The following is a 19,031-nucleotide window of genomic DNA, read 5'->3' as shown; positions in this document are numbered from 1 at the left end:
GACATTGCATTCGATATTCCACATACCGTACAGCCTTTAATAAAAGCCCGGGACATTGCATTGGGTATTCCACATACCGTATGGCCTTTAATAAAAGCACGGGACATTGCATTGAGTATTCCACATACCGTACAGCCTTTAATAAAAGCCCGGGACATTGCATTGAGTATTCCACATACCGTACAGCCTTTAATAAAAGCCCGGGACATTTCATTGGGTATTCCACATACCGTACATCCTTTATTAAAAGCCCGGGACATTATATTTGGTATTCCACATACCGTACAGCCTTTAATAAAAGCCCGGGACATTGCATTCAGTATTCCACATACCGTATAGCCTTTAATAAAAGCCCGGGACATTGCATTGAGTATTCCACATACCGTACAGCCTTTAATAAAAGCCCGGGACATTGCATTGAGTATTCCACATACCGTACAGCCTTTAATAAAAGCCCGGGACATTTCATTGGGTATTCCACATACCGTACATCCTTTATTAAAAGCCCGGGACATTATATTTGGTATTCCACATACCGTACAGCCTTTAATAAAAGCCCGGGACATTGCATTGAGTATTCCACATACCGTATAGCCTTCATTAAAAGCACGGGACATTGCATTGAGTATTCCACATACCGTACAGCCTTTAATAAAAGCCCGGGACATTGCATTGGGTATTCCACATACCGTACAGCCTTTATTAAAAGCCCGGGACATTATATTTGGTATTCCACATACCGTATAGCCTTTATTAAAAGCTCGGGACATTATATTTGGTATTCCACATACCGTACAGCCTTTATTAAAAGCCCGGGACATTATATTTGGTATTCCACATACCGTATAGCCTTTATTAAAAGCCCGGGACATTATATTTGGTATTCCACATACCGTACAGCCTTTATTAAAAGCCCGGGACATTATATTTGGTATTCCACATACCGTATAGCCTTTATTAAAAGCCCGGGACATTGCATTGAGTATTCCACATACCGTAAAGCCTTTATTAAAAGCTCGGGACATTATATTTGGTATTCCACATACCGTACAGCCTTTATTAAAAGCCCGGGACATTATATTTGGTATTCCACATACCGTATAGCCTTTATTAAAAGCCCGGGACATTATATTTGGTATTCCACATACCGTATAGCCTTTATTAAAAGCCCGGGACATTATATTTGGTATTCCACATACCGTACAGCCTTTATTAAAATCCCGGGACATTATATTTGGTATTCCACATACCGTATAGCCTTTATTAAAAGCCCGGGACATTATATTTGGTATTCCACATACCGTACAGCCTTTATTAAAAGCCCGGGACATTATATTTGGTATTCCACATACCGTATAGCCTTTATTAAAAGCCCGGGACATTGCATTGAGTATTCCACATACCGTTCATCCTTTATTTAAAGCCCGGGACATTGCATTGGGTATTCCACATACCGTACAGCCTTTATTAAAAGCCCGGGACGTTGCATTGAGTATTCCACATACCGTTCATCCTTTATTTAAAGCCCGGGACATTGCATTGGGTATTCCACATACCGTACAGCCTTTATTTAAAGCCCGGGACATTGCATTGGGTATTCCACATACCGTACAGCCTTTATTTAAAGCCCGGGACATTGCATTGGGTATTCCACATACCGTACAGCCTTTATTAAAAGCCCGGGACCTGGCCCTAACAAGAAGCCGGCTTTGATTTCTTCCATACCTGTGTAGATCTCCTGTATCAAGACCTAAAGGTATTCAATTTAGATCGGGTGAGTTGGCTTTAACGCTGCTTTTAACAGTATTCCATTTATATCATGGCATGTCAGCTTAATGTGGGAGGAAAGCCCAAAGTGATGCAGGTCTCAGACGTTTACCACTTCGGTGAAACCCACGAGTCTGGGTATGGTGCTAACAAACCTAGAAACATAATCGGGGCGAACCGGGATTCGAACCCACAGACGCCTTAGACGACTGGGCCACCGTGCCCCAGTTAATCAACGAGTGTAGAGTAATAGTGATTTCGATGTGAACATCGGACTATGGATATGACGAACATATTGTCAAGGCCTCTCTGAGTTCGTTATATCCAGGATTATTACTACTCATGAACTGAGATCCAGCGTTCGTAATAGCCATACCTGCATAGTCGCTTGAAGAGGTCATGGTAGGTTTCCGTGCCGTACTTGATGCCCCGCAGTAGAGACAGGGGGGAGTCCGGCTTAACGCTCTCCTCCATGTCGAGGGTGTTCAGATCTGTCCACGTCACCCATCGGAAAATAGCCCTGAAGTGCCAAGGATGGATATATTCTGAATGCATACGGTATTTATAAAACCTGTCAAGTGTATACATGTCTAACGCGTCTATATGTGGATTTGATATTTACGATATATTTCGTATACCAATTGTAACATTAGGATGGTGTGGGTGTGAGTGGGTGGGAGGTTGAGTGTAGACGGGGAAACGCAAACAGTTTCTGAGGAAGAATCAATGGGGAAATGAGTGTAACGTAAAAGCTATCGTGAAAGACAGGGGGCCAGTGACAGAAGGTTACATGCTTTTAATTTATTCCGATAGTGAGTGAGAGTATAGTTTTACGCCGCTTCTAGCAATATTCCAGCAATATCACGGCGGGAAACACCAGAAACGGGCTTCCCACATTGTACCCATGTGGGGAATCGAACCCGGACCTTCGGCGTGACGAGCGAACGCTTTAACCACTAGGCTACCCTGCCGCTCCTTTTCCGAAAGTGTACTGTCAAGATTTCACTTTTGAAACGAACACAACTAGCCCATTTAACACGGAAAGTACGTGCATTATAATGTGTACGTATATGGCATAAGTGCATTCCACGTGACCAAACGGCGACGTTTCATTGGACAGTTGTGTTTCAATGTCCATTGTTGCCCTACTTCCGGCGATCAACTACCAACCTTGTCTTCTCCAGGTCCGTCTCACACTCCACGATCAGGTCCTTCACGAGATTGGTGAACGTTGTGTAGCCCTCCTTTGCCACCTGACAAAACACAACGGTGAAAACAGATCTGTAAGTCGCAAAGTCTTCACAAAAGTAATCACTTATCCCCCGGTTGTGATTTATCCATCTTGCACCTATTGCTTCAGACTGATGTAACCTCCTTTATCCAGGAATATCTGTTTAGTGTTCACAGATCGGCATTTTCCAGAACCCGGATGTAGCTAAATCCATCAATTCCACAATTACGATTTCGAAATCAATTTGTTGGCCTTTTCCAGGCGAAAAATACACTGTCACTGTCCGTCTTCTTTATGGTGGTTGTGAAATGGGGTTTAACGTCGCGTTCAAGATTATAGTACTTCTATAGCGACGTTCATGCATGTGTGGGGGGCACGGGTGGCCCAGTCGTCTAAGGCGCCGCGATTCGCTGTGCAGTGTTGTTTCCCTTGGGGAAATCTATGATTGTGGGTTCGAATCCCGGTTCGCCCTGATTATGTTTCTAGGTTTGTCAGCACCATACCCGTGCTCGTGGGTTTCACCGAAGTGGTAAGCTGACACGCCGCGTTATAACTGGAATACTGTGTGTGTGTGTGTGTGTGTGTGTGTGTGTGTGTGTGTGTGTGTGTGCTTGTAATGGCCCTGGCTAATGCCGATTTTATAGTGCTAGCTCACTGAGATACCATGTCGCAGTTAAACATGAATACCCCACTCAGACACGGTATACAGATCAGTCAGTGTTTTAGCCCCTTAATGCCGAGGGCCAGGCAGGGCAACAACAAGTACTATCTTTTGGCATGACGTGGCCGGGGATAGAACCCACACCTTCCACTCTCCGGGTGGACGCTCTATCATTAGAACACGGAGGCGGTCTGAATCTTAAATTACCAATTTATCTTAGAGAGTTTATCGTCGCATTGAACAATATTTCAGTGCTGTCACGACGTGTATGCTTGATGCTGTTTGTTTGTTTGTTTGTTTGTTGTTTAACGCCGCACACAGCAATATTCCAGCTATAAGAGGGCAATCCAGCATCGATCTACGCAATTGGGATACGATTACATGCATCAACCAAGTCAGCGATCCTGACCACCCGATCCCGTTAGTCGCCTCTTACGGCAAGCATAGTCCCCTCTTACGGCAGGCATGGGTTGCTGAAGACCTATTCTACCCCGGATCGTCACGGGTGGTCTGTTTGATAACGACTATCGAATGAAAGCCCGAAGTGATGCAGATTTTAGACGTTTATCATTTCGGTGAAAGCCACAAGCACGGGTATGGTGCTGACAGACCTAGAAATAAATTTGGGAATTCGAACCACGATCATTCTTTGCGGTGCCTTAGACAACTGGGGAACCTGTATTTCCCCTCCCCATTAATTTGAGAACAGGGACTGGTGACCGAGTCAGCCCGCGATACTCACATCTAGAACATGGTTGTCCAGCTTCTCAAAGATGGTCGGACTCTTGAAGAGTTGGGCCTTCTTGAACTCCGGAGGTGACACGGGTGGGGGGCGGGACAGGTCGATGGTGGGTGACCGGTCCTCGGAGTCAGGGGAGCTCCGGTCCTGTGGAACAGAGGGCTACTTCAGTCTCTGGGCAGCTCCACGACAGACAACATTCTACTGTTCTATACACTGTCTACTGTTGAGACTACGTTAACATTTGATTAATAAGGGAGCATTGTTATATTTTGGTCCTCCAAATCTGCCCAGTACTTCTCTATGTACAATAGCAATATTACCAACGGTCCTCGAAATCGGGGTACGTCGGCACAAAACCAACCCTATCTGTGAACCTTACCACCCGATCCCTATTGGCTTCTGCTAATGGTGCAGTACAGGGCACCTGCAAGAATAGGCTGCACCCAGACCTGACCACCCGATCCCTATTGGCTGCTGCTAATGGTGCCTTACAGGGCACCTGCAAGAATAGGCTGCACCCAGACCTGTCTCCGCCACATAATAATCACTCAATCAGTGATCGACCATTTAAAATAAGATACATTCTCAGCCACTGCTTCAAGACATTCACCTGTTCACTCAGGAAGGAGCCGATCAGTAGCGTGTCTTCACAACACGTGTTTCAGGACAACCAGTATGTCTAGCTAACAATGTCTTAATGCTACTCGTAGTGTTAAGGTTTTGACGGGACCTGTGCCCTGTTGTACAAAGCGACCTTAGGGCTGCGACTATCGTAAGTTTGTTTAGAGTATGTGAGTTACGAGTAGAGTGTGTGAGTATGATTTTACGCCGCTGTTATATCAGCAATATCACGGCAATATCCAGAAATGGGCTTCACACATTGTACCCATGTGTGGAATCGAACCTGGGTCTTCGTCGTGACGAGCAAACACTTTAACCACTAGGCTACCCCACCGTCTCTTGCGCTGGTGGACCCTTCTCCATAAAGGGGTCAGATCACTAGACGTGCTGTGTAGTAGCACGCACTCTGCATGCTTAGCAAATGTATTCGGATTAGTCACTTTTGTAATACGGACCCTCCACTTTTGTAATACGGACCCTCCACTTTTGTAATACGGACCCTCCACTTTTGTAATACGGACCCTCCACTTTTATAATATGGACCCTCCACTTTTGTAATACGGACCCTCCACTTTTGTAATATCGGCCCTCCACTTTTGTAATACGGACCCTCCACTTTTATAATATGGGCCCTCCACTTTTGTAATACCGGCCCTCCACTTTTATAATATGGGCCCTCCACTTGTGTAATATCGGCCCTTCGCTTTTGTTATACGGACCCTCCACTTTTGTAATACGGACCCTCCACTTTTGTAATACGGACCCTCCACTTTTGTAATACGGACCCTCCACTTTTATAATATGGACCCTCCACTTTTGTAATACGGACCCTCCACTTTTGTAATATCGGCCCTCCACTTTTGTAATACGGACCCTCCACTTTTATAATATGGGCCCTCCACTTTTGTAATACCGGCCCTCCATTTTTATAATATGGGCCCTCCACTTGTGTAATATCGGCCCTTCGCTTTTGTTATACGGACCCTCCACTTTTGTAATACGGACCCTCCACTTTTATAATATGGGCCCTCCACTTTTGTAATACCGGCCCTCCACTTTTATAATATGGGCCCTCCACTTGTGTAATATCGGCCCTTCGCTTTTGTTATACGGACCCTCCACTTTTGTAATACGGACCCTCCACTTTCATAATACGGACCCTCCACTTTTGTAATATGGACCCTCCACTTTTGTTATACGGGCCCTCCATCCCCGTGACGGCAACTTACATCAACAGTGGACAACCTCTCCGCAATCATCAGCAACATCTCCTGGCTGTGTTTCTGGATCAGCCGGGCCACGTGCTGCCTCTCCTCCACCGACATCTTCTCAATCAGCCTCTTCATCTTCTCCTCCCTCTTCAGCTTGTAGTGTTCCTCCAGGCGCTCCGTCTCCTTCGCCAGCCCGCTCTTCCCCTTCTGGGGGGAGAAGCGCTCCAGCGTGGAGACCAGGTCCCTCACCGAGTTGTCCTTCTCCACCTTCAGCTCTTCCTCCAGACGCTTCACCTTCTTCTGCCTCTCCATCTTCAGGGTTGCGTACAGCTCGTCCTCCTCCTTCTTCTGCTCCCCCTCCAACTCCAGCTGGGCGTCGAACACGCCACACTTCTCGTAGTCCTGGAACAGACAATCCATTGATTGACATCATGCGCATTGATCTATGCTTTGTTTGTTTGTCGTTTAACGCCGCACTCAGCATTATTTCAGCTATATGACGGCGGACCGGAAATAATCGAGTCTGGACCAGACAATCCAGTGCTCGACATCATTAGCATTGATCTATGCTTTGTTTGTTTTTCGTTTAACGCCGCACTCAGCATCATTTCAGCTATATGACGGCGGTCTGGAAATAATCGAGTCTGGACCAGACAATCCAGTGAATGATGTCACGAGCATCGATCTACGCAGTTGGAATCGATGACATGCATCAACCAAGTCAGCGAGCCTGACCACCCGATCCCGTAAGTCGTCCCTTATGACAAGCATAGTCCCCTGTTGCGACAAACATGGGTTGGTGAAGACCTATTCTAACCCGAATCTTCACGGTTTGAAAATACCATTGATTGAGAGATTTCTAGGGTGGGTGATTGGTTGAGTGAATAAGTGAATGTCATGGCACGTCAGTAGACTATAGTAATATGAAGGAATCAAAAGGTCCTTAACTTGTTTTGAGTAGCATATAAGATTTGTGAGAGTGAATAGCAGAGTGAGTGAGTGTGTGATCAGATCAGAGGTCAACAGCGCGAACACCGATCAACGTCTTACATCCAAACATCCAGCCGCATTCATGGTCGTGTCAGGATCGTGACGACGATCATATGATCCAGGTTGATGGAGTGGGTAGCTGTGTTTCACGCCTGGAGAATCAGCCCAAGCCCATGGGCGACAATGTACACCATTCAACAATCGAACATTTTACGCATTTTGAAAATATGCAATTTAAATGATTATGATCTTTCAACAGTAATGGCATGACACTTCAGTACTGTCAGCTATGAGAGTTTCTTTGTAAATTATGTGAAGCCTATTTCCGCCGTGATATTGCTGGAATATTGCTAAAAGCGGCGTAAAATCGTACTCACTCACTCACTCACTCACTCACTCTTTGTAAATTAGCCCGACACTGTCCTGACAGCTGTAGCAGTTTCATCCCAACGACTGTACGGAAATATGTCTGTGATGTGCTGAATTCTGAAATATGTCGATCTTTTTCTAGTTTAAAATGGCCAACAAGTGTTGAATGGCAAACACGTTGAGAGTCTTTAAGACGACTTGTCTTCCTTCTCCTCAGTGTGGGTGTGTGAGGTGTGTGAGGTGTGGGTAATGTGTCGGTTGTGTGCCGGTAGTGTGTCGGTTGTGTGCCGGTAGTGGGTCGGTTGCGTGTTGGTTGTGTGCCGGTAGTGTGTCGGTTGTGTGTTGGTAGTGTGTCGGTAGTGAGTCGGTTTGTGTCGATAGTGTGTCGATAGTGTGTCGGTTGTGTGCCGGTAGTGTGTCGGTAGTGTGTCGGTTGTGTGCCGGTAGTGTGTCGGTTGTATGTCGGTAGTGTGTCGGTAGTGTGCTACTCATGTGTCACAGTGAGACAGGTACTCACGCTGTAGGTTCCCGTCGACGTCTTCTGCTTGCCCCTCAGGAAGATCTCCCTGTAGTGGGCGAACTCGAGCGCGTTGGCGTCGTACTGCCATCCCGGGTTGTAGACGCTGCCGCGAGTCTGGAACACAAAACATACAGGTTAGAGGTGGTCCCTCGACACAGGGGTGAGATGACACTATAACACAATGACACAACACAGGCGCTAGAGGGCACTATAACACAATGACACAACACAGGCGTCAGACGGGCACTATGACACAACACAGGCGTTGGACGGGCACTATAACACAATGACACAACACATGCGTTAGACGGGCACTATAACGCAATGACACAACACATGCGTTAGACGGGCACTTTAACGCAATGACACAACACAGGCGTTGGACGGGCACTATAACACAATGACACAACACAGGCGTTGGACGGGCACTATAACACAATGACACAACACAGGCGCTAGACGGGCACTATAACACAATGACACAACACAGGCGTTGGACGGGCACTATAACACAATGACAACACAGGCGTTGGACGGGCACTATAACACAATGACACAACACAGGCGTTGGACGGGCACTATAACACAATGACACAACACAGGCGCTAGACGGGCACTATAACACAATGACACAACACAGGCGTTGGACGGGCACTATAACACAATGACAACACAGGCGTTGGACGGGCACTATAACACAATGGCTAAGTGAATAGATTTAAACAGAATTTAAATTATATCACGTCATGTCAGCTTAATGTGTGTGTCGGTGTGTCCGTCTTTCTGCATGTGTGTACGCGTGTGATTGTGCGTGCGGGCATGTCTTGCAATATTCCAGCTATATCATGGCGGCCTGTAAATAATCGAGCCGGACCGGACAATCGAGTGATTGATATTGTGAGCAACGATTCACAACGTCGTGGTACGATGACACGAATCAACAAAGTCATTGAGCATGGCCGCGTTGTCCATTAGTCACCTCTCACGACACCACGTGCTGCAGGGGACCAATTCTAACCCGGAATCCCCACGAGGGTGTTGGGGGTGGGGGTGGGGGTGAGGGTGGGGGTCAGGTTGTGGGTGGGGGGTCATGACCATCACGATAAGGGATTCTGTTTGTCTGGTATTTCAATTTGTCAGTTGACAGATATTCATCTAGTTCCAGACAACTAGATCCTCCATCCGCTCTATCTGTACATATTTATATCCGGCCGTGTAATCTGAGGATGCATTAAGCTCCACATAACGCCGGTGAACGAGACCCGCGGTACAGGTAAAGTTACATCAAAGAGATAGGTGCCCTCGTGAGAGCTGTATAGTTTGCTGTGAGGAGCTTTACGGTCGTTGGAGGTCACGCTGTCTGGCATCATCACGCGATCGGCCATACATTCTACTCTCGCGATACACACATTCAACTCTCGCGATACACACACGGCTACGGCGTTGTTCTGATTGGGGACGAATCAGATACAAATCAGGAATTAAAGACGATTTGCAGTACTTCATTTCCCTAACCACCCTCATTCTTTATAACCTCAGAAACCTGAACTTGGTACACCAGTACAAAAACAGCTCGTGTAATACATGCACAGCAAGATGGCACGAGGCAATAACAATTGATTGTGATTGTATCGTAAGAACTTTTCTCAATTTTCAACGATTAAACTTTAAAATGTGAAAACAATTTACGGTATTTTTCAGGTTTGGGACACGTGTAGTGGTACTCGTTAAAAATGTATTTTCACATCTAAAAATGAACATTTCAAAATGTAGTGAGTGATTATTGCTTTACGCCGCTTTTAGCAATATTTCAGCAATATCACGGCGGGGGACACCAGAAATGGGCTTCACACATTGTACCCACGTCGGGAATCGAACCCGGGTGTTCGGCGTGACGAGCGTACGCTTTATCCACAAGGCTACCTGACCACCCCTCATTATATAGTTCAATACTTCTCCAAGTTGGGAATTACATTGTGGACATACTCTCAAATCTCTTGGGTTATTCAACCACCGGTTGGTTTCAACAGTTTGTTTGTAACTGGCTCTAATGTAGAATATTGGTTTTGATAGACTCCATGCGTGTAACCAACTACAGTACATCACACCTGGCCTCGCTTCACAAAGTGAGCTTAGCACTATGGCCGTCTTAGATCTACGTTAGAGTGAGTGAGTGAGTAGGGTTTAAAGCCGCTTTTAACAGTATTCCAGTTATATCACGGCGTGTCAGCTTAATGTGGGAGGAAAGCCCGAAGTGATGCAGGTCTCAGACGTTTACCACCTCGGTGAAACCCACGAGCACGGGTATGGTGCTGACAAACCTAGAAACATAATCGGGGCGAACCGGGATTCGAACCCACAATCATAGGTTTCTGGCGTGCCAAAGGGACGCGACTCTGCACAGCGAATCGCGGCGCCTTAGACGACTGGGCCACCCGTGCCCCCTCTACGTTAGAGAATGACGACAGTCGTAGCTTGACGATCCCTTTGTGAAACCGGACCCTGTCCTGCTTCCACTTCCTTTAGAATTTAGTTTCTTTTACCAAATAGGTATTGGCATAAAATATTGTGGTTTTGTGGACATGTCTCTCTGTTTTAAATGTTTAGAAGTCTTATTGGAACCAGGCGTTTCGACCAGACGTTTGTTCAAGGAAGGATAAGTGTCTTTCGGTGCATTGGATCTGGGCGTTTATTCGTGGACTTACGGTATTCCGTGAAAACGACCCTGCAGCTAATGCCGGTTACGCAGCTACGCGTGTTGCCTTATTGATAACAACAATGACACTATCCCGCGAAGGGCTAATCACCGCACGGCCATCTTTGATCAAAGGAGAGTGACTTTAAATTACAGGGGTTTGCTCTCGTGGGACGTTAGGTGTAAATTATGACCAGGAAATTTGCTCATATGAAAATTTAATGCCTCCACAGAACAATGGTCGTTCCTACACACTCTACGGTTGAGAATTAAAGGGGCTTGTCGTTGTGATGTATGTTTGAAACTGTCACCTAAAATACCCTGTTCAAAGACGTTAAATTAGCCTGATCTCGATGTTTCGTGTTTCCCAGTAGTCCGGATTATTCAGGTTAATGTTTATCTGTTAAAAGTCTTTGTCCTTATAATGTTGTTAGTCGGACTATTGGGTAGCTATAGAACAATGCACAATGGGTATTTCAAAAAGAAGAATCATAAAATTCGAAAGGTGCGTGCGTGGCGCGTTCGCCCACGCGAGGCGTTTGTGAGTGGGGTGGTGGTGGTGTAATTTCAAATATATATTTTAAACTTTGAAATTTATATATAACGTCGATTTAAATTCTCAAACATTAAATATTATACCATGAAATGTTGAGGATGGGGTTGTATTTTCCGTATTTATATAAACATAAAACTCTGACAGATATGTCGTCGGATCATAGTTTTTCGGACATCTTACGTTTTCGGACGGCCATGGTTATCGCGATTACTCCCGCTATAACAGACATTGTAAATACTTAGATGATGACGTGTTTTTAAGTTAAAAGTCGTCTTTCATAAATGAGGGAGATGTTTAACAGTTGTTATTGTGATTAACAAAAATCTTACAAATGTTTCTTAAGCGTCCGAAAAGCCATAACACGGGGATATGCCATATACAAGTGCGGCTTAAAGTCAATCAGTCCATTCCGACTACTACAAAGACGCCGACAATCACACCTTGTCGTCAGGAGGACAGGAGGTCTCAACAAGGAACACTTAGGCCCATCAACACCTCGCGACGCCGTCAGATGACGGTGTAAATGACGCGCAATGTCCGGTCACCGCTGGCGTTAATGTCTTTGCCAACGACGTAGCCACCTGCGTTGCTGTTGTCGTAAACACTTGAGGTCCTCGTGTGGTCAGGTGTGCCGGGAAATGACATCGGGTGGGTAATGTTTCCGCCATTGTCATTGTGTAAATGTATGTCGCACAGGAAACACGCAGTCGTTTAAAACCAGTTTGTGGCGAAATTGCCCTTCAGGACAAAGGTCTTCATTCGTTGAACACGTGTGTTTATAGTAGAGGAGATTGCTTCTGTATAGAATTCCGGAGAAATGACCAGTAAGTGGGTCTAATGCGGTGTTTAGCAATATCTAGAATGGCCAAGCTGAGGCAGTCAAGGATGAGCTTCTTTTATTGTAACAATAAGACCATCTGAATCGGGTTTCGGCAGTGCAGACAACGGTTTAACAGCTAGTGAGTGTGTGAGTGTGCTTGTACTAGTCTGGGCTAATGCCGATTTTATAGTTCTAGCCCAATGAGATACCATGCCACAGTTTAACATAAATACCCCGCTGACACAGTATTCTGAATTCGAGCCGACCAGTCCTAGGTTTAGCCCCTTAATGCCGTGCGCCAGGCAGGGTAACAACAAGTACCATCTTTTAACGTCTTGTGGTATGACAGGACCGGGCGGACGCTCTACCACTAGACCACGGAGGCGGTCTAACAGCTAGTGAGTGAGTGAGTGAGTGAGTGAGTGAGTGAGTCGGACGTGTGAGGACAAACCTGAGTGATGCAGTTAGTGATATATCTTTAGTGGCGAATGAATCAAGGTTTGTATCATAATAGAATAGAGATACAGGATTATCGAGGATGTAGTGTTTTTTATTCACGTCTGTGTAATACGTCCCCGAGGAGGGTCTACAAGAAAGTCTGTCAGGTTCCGTTCATTATAGCTCTGCCAACTAAAAACCGTCCAATCAAATTATAGTAAAAAGCGAGAGAAATTCTGTGCCAATTTAGTGATAAGAAAGGTATAGATGGTGACGTCATTTCCAAAACTGAGAATTGGTGCGAATGAGTGCAGGTATTATCATACTAGAATGGAGATAAAACACCTGGATAATCGAGGATTGTTTTGCTGTCTGTGATTCAGCTGTGTGATGCGAACCCTGGAGGAGGGCCCTACAACGACTGTCTGCTCCGGTCTCTGCAGCCGTCATGGCGGTCTATTGAACAGTGCCGGGCTACTGTTATGGGACACTCATGCTGTGCTAGGGGGCTTCGAGAGTAATCAGTTGTTTGGGCGCTTTATGAGTCTTTCAGCGTTTGATGATGAAAATATGGGAGAATATCGATATTGCTAGATTATGTTGTCGCAAATCATCGCCCTATTTGTGGACATTGCAGGATGCTTGGGATTAGGAATTTGTATTTGGTCTGTATTTCCCTCCCTGGTGTTTGATGAGGGAGAACGCGAGTTGGGTTTAACGTCGCTTTGGACGATATTCCAGTTATATCACAGCGTGTCAGATTGACGTGGGAGGAAAGCCTGAAGTGATGCGGGTGTCAGACGTTTACCACTTTGGTGGAACCACGAGTACGGCTGACGGACCAAGGTTCAGGACGTGCTTGATGATGTCATATCGCGGGAATGGGTGAATAGTGTTCAAAGTTGTAGTCAGCTTTATAACCTTAGTACTGCACCATGACTGGAATATATGTATTTATGAAAACAAAACCAATCTAGACAGAAATAAAAGTAAGTCCAGCCAGCTCTATTCCACATACGAAATCAGCATCAGGAAAAGTATTTCTTTTAATTTTAGAGGAGAAACGTATTGCGTATACTAATAAAGATTCCATAGACTATATGTTTATGTAATATTACGTCCACATCATGAAGTAGTCTGGACCAGACAATTGAGTGACTGAGTGAATATGGTTTTTACGCCGCTTTTAGCAATATTCAAGCAATATCACGGCGGGGGACACCAGAAATGGGTTTCACACATTGTACCTACATGAATGTCGGGAATGGAACCCGGGTCTTCTGCGTGACGAGCGACCGCTTTAACCACTAGGCTACCCGACGGCCCCATGGACCAGACAAACCAGTGATCGGTTATGTGAGAAACAACCCATGCCGCTACTGTACGGTGGTTGAAGTCAACAAAAACACAGCAGACGGCCAAGTATCCGCCATTGTGGCCACCCGGTACACATAACAGGCGCCTCTTTTGTCATGAATGATGTAAGGAGTGAGTGTGGTTTTACGCCGCTTTTAACACTATTCCAGCAGCAAGGGCAGTGGCACCAGAAATTGGCTTCGCATATTGTACCCATGTGGGGAAACGAAACCAAACGCTTTGACCAGGATGGTACCGCACAGCTAATATAAGGTAATGAGTTCTCGCCTTCCGGATTTTCAATGTTGGGAAGGGGCGGCGGGGTAGCCTAGTGGTTAAAGCGTTCGCTCGTCACGCCGAAGACCCGGGTTCGATTCCCGACATGGGTACAATGTGTGAAGCCCATTTCTGGTGTCCCCCGCCGTGATATTGCTGGAATATTGCTAAAAGCGGCGTAAAACCATACTCACTCACTCACTCACTGTTGGGAACGTCTACGTCAAGTGCACGGGTTATAACTAAGAATCCAAGATTCGTTTCGCCGATATGATTAACCTCGAACCACACAGTCCAGAATAACGGAGTTACACTGTAGCAGGGATCTATTCTGAACCCCTGTTTATCCGGACAACTTGACCTTTACGCCACACTCCAAACTCCACCCCCCAGCACACTTCTGTTGACTGTTTTAACGACAGATGAACATATTGCAGACAACTTCAGTTCATTCACCCCTAAATCCAAGAAATGAGTTTATTCTCCTTCACGTCGTGCTTAAAGATGAGCAGACTTTAAATAAATATTTCTTTAGACAGCGATCTTAACTTAATTAGGCCATGGTTCCTTTCGGATAGAATCATTTCAATTCTCTGCAGTGCGTCGTGATTGTCAAAGGAACTTCTCATTCACTGTTTGACAATAGATTTCCAGCCTGCAAATATTTCGCTCTCATTAATACGATAATGTAAACATGAACACACTCCTCAATTCCCGCCTTATTTTGCCGCCTTTTGAGTCATCAGACGACATCTGCACGTGCCCAACATGTAAACAAACATATCAAATGCGACGGAAAGTCTTTATTCAAAATCCGGTTTTGTTCGTGAATCTGATTTTTCTCTCAACTGAGCCACAAATAGAGACGAGATATTATACCGAAAATCCATGAAATGATTCTCGTTTGAGATGATTAGAAACTCCGGTTCATTGAACGGAACGGGCAAAACACCTTGTTTTTGTCTTTGTATTCGGGTCTTATCGTTCGATGCGACGACGTGACATTGCAATATGACATATCGAATGCCGATTAACGATCAGTCTTAGTCATACAACTGTTGTGGGGGCGGTCGGGTAGCCTAGTGGTTAAAGCGTTCGCTCGTCACGCCGAAGACCTGGGTTCGATTCCCGACATGGGTACAATGTGTGAAGCCCATTTCTGGTGTCCCCCGCCGTGATATTGCTGGAATATTGCTAAAAGCGGCGTTAAACCATACTCACTCACTCACTCATACAACTGTTGTGCTACCTTGATGGACTGTGCCCGATTCTGGTAGCGTCAATGTACCCGATAACCGTGGGGTACATTTCTTATCTTACCCGCTAGAATTGCCGAACGGGGGGCATGACATTTGCAACATACCGACCGCATTTTTTGTATCTCGAATTAATTGTGCAATACGTTATTCGCCGGATATTTACGTTATTTTCCGAATGGAATAAATCCAGGGAGAATATTTCTAAAGTTTGTTTTGTCCTTTGCTATTTTGCCCAACTGTGTTTATTTTTCTACCGATTCGGACCAAAGTAGGTGTGTACGTCAGCAATATTCCAGTTATATGACGGCAGTCTGTAAATAATCGAGTAGGGACCAGACAATCCAGTGATTGACATAATGAAAAGCGATTCACGTATTTGGGATAAGATGACATGCATCAACCAAGTCACAGAGAATGACCACCCGATCCCGTCAGTAAAGACTAACTCGGGTTTGAGCACGGGTGGCCCAATTGCCAATCGCTGTGACGAGTAGAGTCCCTTGGCACAAACGTATGATCGTGAGTTCGAATCCCGGACCCGTGCAAGCGGCTTTCAAATGTCTAAGGCATGTGTCACGACGTAAAAACAATCCACGTCTTGAAAAATTACGTTTTTTGTTCTGTCTCGCAAAATCGTGAATGTCAACGGTTTAAGGCTGAAACACATTTGTGCATCGACCCTTTCCGCTTCAATTTCTTACCCTCGTATAATTTTACACAATTCCTACGTACAAGTGTGATAACTCTTAACACAAATTTCAGTGAAACTTTATTGAAACCAGGGGGGAAATAAAGAAATTAGAGTAACATTTGCTCAAATAAAAAGACAATCGTTGGGTACCCAGGTTACAGAATCCTGACGCAGAGATTTACAATACGAGCCACAAAAACACTGTCCATAACAATAAAAAAATGTCTGCTAAATGCCGAGTCCATTGTAAGATTCCGACAATGTCATGAGCATGTGTTTATGAACCTTTATCGAATAGTGTAGACACCAAGTATCGGAGAAAATGGGAACGTATCCTGCCCCATTGGTAACACCCATCACAAACACATGCAAAGGCAAGACAATTGCTCACTCGACGGGACGACATGACACAAATCAAAACAGGGAACCAGAAGGACACAATTCTGACACCAGTGCGTCACACGTGGAGACGGTTTCCACGTGGCCCCCACAAAATAACCCAGAAAGCCCCACCAAGGCCTCGAACGCCGCAACACTGCACTACCTAAGACAATTATCACTTCGAAGCAAATATCGGCTGGAGCCAATTACCTCTCATTCAGTTCATTATCAATTACAACAGTGACAAAGTTCAATGGAAATCTTATCCTAATTAGAAGAATCAGTCCAACTCAGTTCGTTGACCACAATCATCCAGCCGATACACTGGTCAGCTGGCCGACACATCCGTCTTACGTGTCTGGGCAGGAGTGGACCTGAGTGCGGTTTGACCGTCCACGAGGGACGGAAAGGACAGCGCGAACATTGTCCGGACTCATGTGTTACACGTGCAGCGTTCTAATGACCACTGGTCACATCTGCTGACGGAAGGGCAGGTCCCGTGGGGTCAGCTTGCGCCAAATCTGATCAATACCCGAGACCGCGGTATTTTGTTTCGAGCTGAGCAAATTGAGGCTTGATTACTCCCTTCGTTCAAATTAAATCCGAGGTGAAAGGGTCGGAGAACGATCTGGGATCACTGTTATTGTAATTGGACAAACATGCAACATCACATCAACAACACGGCGCCGTCATTAGTTTAGCTACTGGGCGATCTTCACGGCTCATTTCCCGCCATTTTGGCGACGGCAGACGACATTTTCATTTGGATCAAGTATGGCGGCCCGGTAAACAAATCGTAATCCCTGGATCATAGATTCTTATCCGACGAGGATTAACTTGGAACAAAACATGAAAGGGTGAAATATGATGTCAAACAGAGTCAACTTCGTCGCCATCAATCATACCCCTTTGTTAATGAGTCTATTTTAGTTCGCCAACGTCCCCAAAGTTCACTTCATTGTTGTCTCCTGCGAAGGCGTCTGGTATCATGCAACATTGATGTAACGGTACAACACCACTAACAAAGGATATCGGATTCTACACCCCCAGAATCATATCATCAATTTCCCACTGACGTCATGCAACGCTTCTAGCACAGTGTTCTCGCTAATGAGATTCGGAAATAGACAGCTATATACATTTTGTAAACAAGATAGGTGTTTTAAGAAACATTATCCTAGAAGGAAAAGTAATTAACTCAAATTAATCGTTATTGAATCAATATGAGTAAATAATTCACTATCGTGTCACAGTTATGATTAATTGTCACGAGGCAGTGGGGAATTGTACTTCGTCTATTAGTAGCGAGGAAAGTAGTACGTGTTTTGTCGACTTCTAATGACCTCTTTCTACCCTGCTGAATATTTCATCACATTGGAGATAAGCGACGTGCGGTTAGCGTCACTACCTCCACGACCTGAACAAACGCCATTAGTTGCTGTCGTCGACGCGACAATGTCGCCATCTTCAGAATCGTTGTCTTCATCATAGCCCGTATCTTTATCTTCAGCTTGATCCATCATCTTCCATTGCCCAGTACATCACATCTCCATTCTATATATCATAATAGAATGGAGATTTAATTCACACTACTGCCACCTCTACTACTGCTATAGTTTAACACTTAGTCAATGAAAACATGCTTAACATATTTATTTATTTTCTTTGAAAGAACCTTTCCACTCCAGCAGTTTGCACATGTGGAATCGAGCAGACTTGGTTAGTTTGATCTAGACTTACCTGGGCTTTTAGTAAAAAAAGCCTAAAAATATATATTCCACAGTCATGGTACAGGACAGCTATTGCTATTGCTACCGCGACTACTAATACTTGTCTTTATATTATAACACACACGTCAACTACTACCTGCAGACGTCCCTAAGTATGATTAATAGTTACTAGCATAATTCCAAGTTTACGAGTATATAAATAACGAGTACAAGATGTTCCTAGAAACGACTGTCGTCCTCCGCTTATCTGGACTTGGCTATTGTGAAGAGATAATCACACTACATGTTACCATGGACATCTCACTCGGTACAGACTTGGAGCAATGCTAGGTAAACTGTGTGACTGAATTCTCCACACGAAAGCAACACGCATTAACTGATATTAGAATATTGGATGAGCGGCAAACGTAAATTTACGTCACGGTGGCCGTGTAGCAGGTGCTCGCTGACGTGACGTGTCGATGACAGTTAAATGGCGTATGGATGTTTGATTAATGTGTGTGTGTTTGACTCATGGTCGAACAAGAGCTGATTAGTCAGTCGGGACGGACCCCCGGACATTAGACGTCCGAGATGATGGATGGAGGCAAAACAACAGGTTGTTGTAGCGTCAGGGTCCAGTGTTGGAATAACACTTCACAGGATTATCTCAGCGGTGTACAGATCTATCATCCCTGGTCAAGGAGGCATCAGGTGTACAGATCTATCATCCCCTGG

The 19,031-nt window shown here is 45.2% G+C and overlaps 1 protein-coding gene across 2 annotated transcripts in view; it reads right to left on the bottom strand.

Annotated features, from left to right (window-relative positions):
* The window catches only part of LOC124141718 (hillarin-like), a 108,305-nt gene that overhangs the window by 16,302 nt on the left and 72,972 nt on the right, over positions 1–19,031 (bottom strand). For both annotated transcript variants that reach the window (XM_046509789.2, XM_046509791.2), the window contains exons 2-6: positions 8,110–8,226; positions 6,252–6,635; positions 4,402–4,545; positions 2,938–3,020; positions 2,144–2,287 (exon numbers count right to left, since the gene is read on the bottom strand). In XM_046509789.2, the coding sequence (XP_046365745.1) occupies positions 2,144–2,287; positions 2,938–3,020; positions 4,402–4,545; positions 6,252–6,635; positions 8,110–8,226 (872 nt within the window). The remainder of the gene's footprint in view (positions 1–2,143; positions 2,288–2,937; positions 3,021–4,401; positions 4,546–6,251; positions 6,636–8,109; positions 8,227–19,031) is intronic.

Source organism: Haliotis rufescens, unplaced genomic scaffold (assembly GCF_023055435.1).
Source record: "Haliotis rufescens isolate VD_foot unplaced genomic scaffold, xgHalRufe1.0.p SCAF_56, whole genome shotgun sequence".
Taxonomy (NCBI): Eukaryota; Metazoa; Mollusca; class Gastropoda; order Lepetellida; family Haliotidae; genus Haliotis; species Haliotis rufescens.
This window is presented reverse-complemented; position numbering and strand designations above follow the sequence as displayed.